Source organism: Apaloderma vittatum, unplaced genomic scaffold (genome assembly GCF_000703405.1).
Source record: "Apaloderma vittatum isolate BGI_N311 unplaced genomic scaffold, ASM70340v1 scaffold2535, whole genome shotgun sequence".
In the NCBI taxonomy this organism is placed as follows: Eukaryota; Metazoa; Chordata; class Aves; order Trogoniformes; family Trogonidae; genus Apaloderma; species Apaloderma vittatum.
Genome location: NW_009715266.1, coordinates 1 through 6741, shown reverse-complemented (window position 1 = coordinate 6741; position 6741 = coordinate 1). Strand labels below are relative to the sequence as shown.

The 6741-nt window shown below is 50.9% G+C and overlaps 1 protein-coding gene across 1 annotated transcript; it reads right to left on the bottom strand.

Moving 5' to 3' along the window:
* Window positions 1–789: 789 nt before the first annotated feature.
* On the bottom strand, window positions 790–4072 carry LOC104273645 (sodium/calcium exchanger 1-like; the record flags this gene model as incomplete). Its single annotated transcript, XM_009869038.1, has 2 exons — window positions 790–1166; window positions 3793–4072. Coding segments are annotated over 2 exons (657 nt in total), but the record flags the coding sequence as incomplete, so codon positions are not given.
* Window positions 4073–6741: the final 2669 nt, after the last annotated feature.

The following is a 6741-nucleotide window of genomic DNA, read 5'->3' as shown; positions in this document are numbered from 1 at the left end:
GTTACAAGTACCACAACAGCATGCCCAAGGATGCGGATGAGATGGGAGGAAAGCCCCCACTGCTCCGCCCAGCCTCGGCTTAGGACACCAGACACGAGGTTGTTGCTGCACATCCCCGAAGCACAGAGAGGGAAAGGTGAGGGGCATGTGTATGTGGCTGAGGGGAGGGGGGAAATGCTAGTTGTACACACGCCAAAACAAAACAAAACCAACCCAACCTCAAATCAATGAAGAAAACAGTTTGTGTTTTATCCTTAGAAAGCTCCCAATTTCCCCTTGTCTCCAGTCTGGTCTCTCGCTTCTCTCCAACAGGGCCAGAGGGGATGTTCCCAAGTGATGAAGGCAGGAGGATGGTGGAGGACCCTCACTTTCCTCTCCTTCCCTTGCCCACTGCTCCGTTTCTCACCAGCTACTCCGGCCTTTGCCAGACCAATGAGCCCTGGTCACCTTCGCATCCATCCTCCCAGGGGGCCAGCAGGCAGGAGAGAGCAATGGAAAAGGGCTCGGTGGCTATCGGCTGCTCTTGGTGGTAGAGTTGCAGAGAGGGCCCTGCCACCGGGCTCCTGGCCAGGGCCGCTGCCCAGGGAGGGGTCCTGCTGGCTTTGGGGTCCTGCCTAGTTCAAAGGATGCTCCAAAGCCGCTTTCCGTCAGCAGGTGTGTGAACATGGCAAATCTCTTTTATTCCTTCTCTGTTCATTATACACAGCGTTATATCTATATCTATACCTATATATCACTCTATATAGATACATATAGATATATATATATTTACTATCTCTGATTGTCCTTTTAGAAGCCCTTTATGTGGCAGTAGGCTTCCAGAGATGAGAAGAATATGTACAAGAGCCAGAGGAGGATAAAGAGTGAAGATGTGAGCAGCTTGGAAGTCCGCGGCCCGCCCAGCTCACCTCCAATCTCGGGTCTCCGTCGGTAGAGCAGCACACCCACACTGATAAAAGCAAAAATGGTGAAGAGGGTGACGGAGAAGGCCAGGGTGCCAGGTGAGACTTGGAAGGCTTGTCCGTGTGCTGCATGGTAAATGGCTGCGATTGACCAGGCCACCCCAATGCCCAGGAAAACGTTCACAGCGTTGCTCCCAGTGACATTCCCGATGGAGGCATCTGCGTACTGGTCCTGTGTTGCTGCCACTTTGCTGGCGAATGTGTCTGTGAAGGGAAGGCAGAGAGAAACCTTCAGGAAACTGTCAGGCAAGGATGGACAGCAGCAGGGAGCCTGTGACAAAAATTTCCAATGACGAATGTCAATAGCATCACTTTGGGGAATGGAAATAGTGGGTAAGGGGATGGGGTACAGCCCCATCTCTGGGCACTCCCAGGGAAGGGCACATTTGGCCAGGGCAAGACTGACAGTCAGTGTCCAGAAACACCCAGGAGGGAAATCTCAATGTCAAAAAATATGAGACTTTACCCAATATGGCCACAGATGCTCCACAGTGCTTCAAGCAGAGACAACACTCTCTGGTACTACACTGTGTTGGCACCACCTCTCACATCCACTAATTTCTTGACTTGCAATCGAACTGAAAAGGTTGCAAAAGCTTTGTGGGAGCCACAATGGTTTGCATCTATCCTTTAGGTCCCTTGGAGTTTTATACTTCTGTTTCTGTGTATGCTTTAATGATGTCTCACCAAAAACTTTGGCCTCACTAAAGTCCAGTGTCTTGTGCAGACCCTGACACTTTGGCAAACAAATGGTCATCTTTCACCTTCAAGGGAGAAAAACCATGCAGACGGGTATGTGCTTGACCAGGTGCTTCACCAGCTTTAATATCAGTGGCAAAAAGAGCTGTGATAAAACTCGGACGGTCTTCTACAGAGCAGAACTTGTGTCAAGTAGATGAGAGCAACACTGCTTTGCACCGTAGGGAAGTGCTGATTTTACATGCAAACCCAGTCTGGATCTGCGGGGGGGATGAGCAGAAGGGGGATCAGCATCTGGGTTTTGCCCAGGTGAGCACTCTCAGATAATGATGAGAAGATGAATGCTTAACACATCTGCACTCCCAGATCACCTTGGGTACAGGCAGCAGAGTGTGGCTCAGAAAAAGAAAATGATGAGGTCAGATTTCATGTTTTTCAATACTACCGAGTTTCCTTTATGCTCCTTCCCAGTGGGGCTCTGAGATGAGATGGCAAAGCACAGCCTGGCATGAAGATCCAGTTTCATGTAACAGGAGGGGTTGGGCACAGCGAGAGGGATCATTCGAAGCAAAGAAATCCTCCTTTATCTCTTAAAAAAAGCTCCTGTGGAGATACATCTGACTGCTGAGGGAAGGACAAAACCATTTCGCCTTGCTCTCAGCCTTGATCATGGCACAGTAGCGGGGTTGTGGGACAGTGCTGATGCCTCTGTGGCTCTCCAGCTGCCACTGTGGGAGGAGGGATGGGGCACATCTGGGGCACACTGCTAGCAGAGTGTGGAAACAAGCATTTGCACTCCTGCAAGTTTGAGCAGTGCTTTTAATGAAGGAAAGGTTCCTGTCAGTCTTGATTTCACTGCATGTTCATCTGATGCCCACCCGCCTCCTAGAAAGCAAGTGTGGAGGAGCCCAAGTAGCACCCAGCTAACATGACGTGGTATAGGAGCATCTGTTCAAACAAGAGTAACCAAATGTATCCTGAAAAGAACTTCTTAAATGTCACCTTTTGTGAACAAAAGCAAGGGGGAAGATTTTCTCTGTCAAGGGTGTGAGACAGCCCAACAAACCTCACACCTAAAAGCTCTAGTGCCAGAGGTCTAAAAAATGCTGCTGCTTCTTGTTCCTTGCTCAAACCTGTTATTCCTCTTGGTTCTGCTGCTTCTCTTTTGGGATCTGATAGCATTAGGACAATTTCAAGATCTTTGAGCACCTGAGTGCTGATCACTGGAAGGCTAGGGGTGGTAAGTGAAGGTGTGACCAACACAAGGGGTAATCAGGTTGGGTTAGAGCCCCAAGAACAAGGCTTTTCCTGGCCAGCACAGCCCATGGAAGAATGTGAGTGAAAGGCACAGGCTTTCCCACACCAGCTGACATGGGACCTCCTGCAGCAACGTGCCACTGGGACCATCCTCTCCAGTGAACTGATTCATCCCTAAGAGGGACCTTTTGCTGAACCAGAGGAAAAGGAGGCTGGGCTGCAGAGAGTCAATGTGCATTGGGACGACAAAGTGGGATGTAGGCAAGAAAACTTGTGTTCTTTCCTCTCCCTGGGTAGTCCTTGGTCTCAGGCTGGGTGACCACTCAATCAGAGACAAGTCTCCAAACATTTGTGGGCCAAGGCCTTCTAGGGGCTTCCTAGGTCATATTTTGAGCAGCTCTTCCAGCTCAGCGATATCACCTCATCTGAACCAAAGCTGCACCTGGTCTCACACAAAGGTGTCCATGCTAGGTAGTGCATCTTGAGTATGGACTAGCACCTGACTTACCTGAGAGGCAAGGCTAAAAGAGCAGATGCTCAGAAAGAAAGCGCTGGACTGCCAACACGGGCAGTATTTCAATTAAAGACTGATTTCCTACTCTGAGAATGGACGCCATAGAGACTGTCCACAGAAATAGATACTTCACAGTCTTTGCAAGGGGAAGGTTCTTGAAATAATTTCTGGGGGACTGGGGGACTGAATCCATCCTGATTGGATCCGCTTGTCCCATCTGAAAAGCAGCTTCCACATATGCCTCAAATCTGTCCTTGGGGGACCAGCAGAACACAGCCAAGGACCTCCCTGTGCTCAGTTTTCCCAGCCCAAACCCAAATCTAGACTGGGCAGAGATGGACTTTTACAACAAACCCTTACCTGGCACCGATGTCCCCAGTGCGACAAACACAACCGCGGTGACCGAGTCCTTCAAGCCAATTGTGCAGCCGAAGTGGGACGCCAGGTCACCGATGAAAGCTGTCAGGAGGCCAATCATGAGGATGGAGACGACGAAGCAAGCCCAGCCATTCCAGTAGTCTGTTGGGGGCACGAAGGCAAAAAGGACCTTCCAGAAGACGGTCAGAAAGTGCATCACATAGTCGAAGCAGGAGGGCAGCTTCTCCTCCCCACATTCATCGTCATCATCATCTTCCCCTGAAGAAAACCATCAGTGCCTGATTAGACTTGCCCATCCTGGGGGAGGCTGGGAAAAGCTCTTGTTCATACAGCAGCTCCCAAATACTTTTCCCTTTGATTTGAGCCCTAGAATACCTTAATTTCCATATATCTTATTTTCTGGGCAAGTGTCAGTCTTGACGACCTCTTCTGGCACCTTCCCACAGCACAGAGAGACCCTCCAAAGGCATTGGTCTTGAAAACCAACCTGCACTTCAGAAAATGCAGAGCCTCATACCAGCACCTCTGCCTGAGTTTAAACATCACATGCTTTCTGGGACTCAGCCTCTGCTCGGAAGCCCTTTACCCAGAAAACATGGGAAATGACTGGCCCCACACTGGCTGGAACTAATCAAAGCTGGTGACCACGAAAAGCAACATGTGATTCCTGGAGACTGCTCTAAGGAAGCCCTTCCTGAGCCATTTTTCACAAGGGTCTGAGATTGCTTCCAGCTCTCTGGAATGATGGTTGGGTTTGGTGCCTGCTGAGCTGTTATCTCTGGCACTTCTCTTTTTCTGCAAACCGGGATCCAGTGATAGAGAATACTTGCCCTAAAACCTCCCTGGTCCATCACTGCTGAATATGCCTCCCTGCTGCATCTCCCTGTCCCTTCCCATGCCTCCCCAGAAATGCTGTCTGTCTATTCATAGAATCATAGAATCATAGAATGTTAGGGCTTGGAAGGGACCTCCAAAGATCATCTAGTCAGATCTGGTCTGACCCAGGTCAGTGGGCACTCCCCGCACAAGAAAACACTTTCCCATTTACACCCTTTTCAGCTAGCTGTCAATCACCCCAGGTCATGAGACAGCTATGGGGCATCATTAATCACAGCAAATTGCACTTCCTTCTTCTCTTTATTTTCTGTCCCTGATCCAGGTCAGTCCTTCACTTGTCAGCAATCTGTTGTTAATACCTTGCAGGGGTCATTTTCCCAGCATGAGCCTGCCAGCAGTCCTGGCCTCATCTCTGCTCACCAGACACATTGTGTGGGTTGGACTCTGGCTCTCTTGGCGCTGTGCTGAGCACTTGGCCCCACACAGGGCACTGCTGCTCATGGCTGTGGCCCCTGCAGCACCTGCAAGACCTGGGTTCTCCAGCAAAGTCAAGGAGTTGTGGATGTGAGTCCTCATGCCCATCCTGCCTGATGTCCTAGGGGTTCTTGGAGTGCCAGCTGATGTGTGCCCCAAAGGTTCTTGGGGAGTTATGCACCCACAGCCATGTGCCCTGGATGTGCAGGCTGGCTCGTGCCCAGAGGCTGTCCTGTGCATCACAGGAAAAAAGCTCAACAGACACCGGACTCTTTTGGCCCCCTCCCATGTCCCTTGGCCCTTTCCTCTGGCACTGACCCAGCACATCTTCATCCTGTCAGTTCTGGCAGGACCATGTCTCCCTTCCCTGCTCCAGGTGTCGGCACCTCACCTGTCCCTCCAAAGCCACTTGGCATCCAGCCTCCAGGGAGTCCCCACTGTGTGGGACTGACCCCACCAGTGATCCTCTTGGGACTCACCTCTTGCCTGACTCCAGCAGCTCTGATGAGACATATTGTGAGCCAGCTGGTTGGCCTGTCCTCTGCATGGGCTGCACAGCAAATGTGGAGCTCCTCAGCCTGGCACAGTGTGCAGCATCAGAGTTGTGGCCCAGTGCACAATGTCAGAGTTGTGGCACAGTCAACACACCTCCTGCTCATGCTGGTACGACCTCCAGGCATGAAGGGGAGGGGACATTTTCCCAGTGAAATCAGTGGGAATCTTCACAGAATCACAGAATGTTGGGGGTTGGAAGGGACCTCTAGAGATCATCTAGTCCAACCCCCCTGCCAGAGCAGGATCCCCTAGGGCAGCCACACAGGAACGCATCCAGGCAGGTTTTGAAAGTCTCCAGAGAAGGACACTCCACACCCTCTCTGGGCAGCCTATGCCAGGGCTCTGTCACCCTCACAGTGAAGAAGTTTCTCCTCATGTTGAGGTGGAACTTCCTGTGTTCTAACTTAAGCCCATTATTCCTTGTTCTGTTGCTGGGCACCACTGAAAAGAGACTGTCCCCTTCCCCTTGACACCCACCCCTCAGATATTTATGTATGTTAATAAGGTCCCCTCTCAGCCATCTCCTTTCAAGGCTGAACAGCCCCAGTTCTCTCGGCCTCTCCTCATAGGAGATGTTCAAGTCCCTTGATCAGCCTCATAGCTCTCCATTGGACTCTCTCCAGCAGGTCCCTGTTTTCCTGCTACCTTCAAGGAACAAGGATGAGTTCCTAAGTCACAGATGTTGGGGATCCCAAGGCCAATGCAACTTGTGTCAGACATCCCTTGTAGTCAGGTTGGTGATTTGTCATTGCCTTTGATGCACTTTTTTTTCCTCCAAGGATGCGGACCACCAGATCTCCCTTCACAACTGCTGGCAGAAGCTCCCTACCAATGGGAGACCGCAATGTGCAGTCCATCCCTGTCAGATAGCACAAGTAAGCCTGGCTCTACTGCCCAGAAGGACACCTTGAGATGGCACTAACAGGGGCCAAGTCTCAGAGTAGCCAAGAGCACGCAGTGAAACCTGAGCCTCTGCTTCACTACAGTGGGTGAGGGGACAAGGTCCCACCTTACCAGAGACTCGGTTTAAAGGGATAGAGTCATAGAATCATAGAATCATAGAAC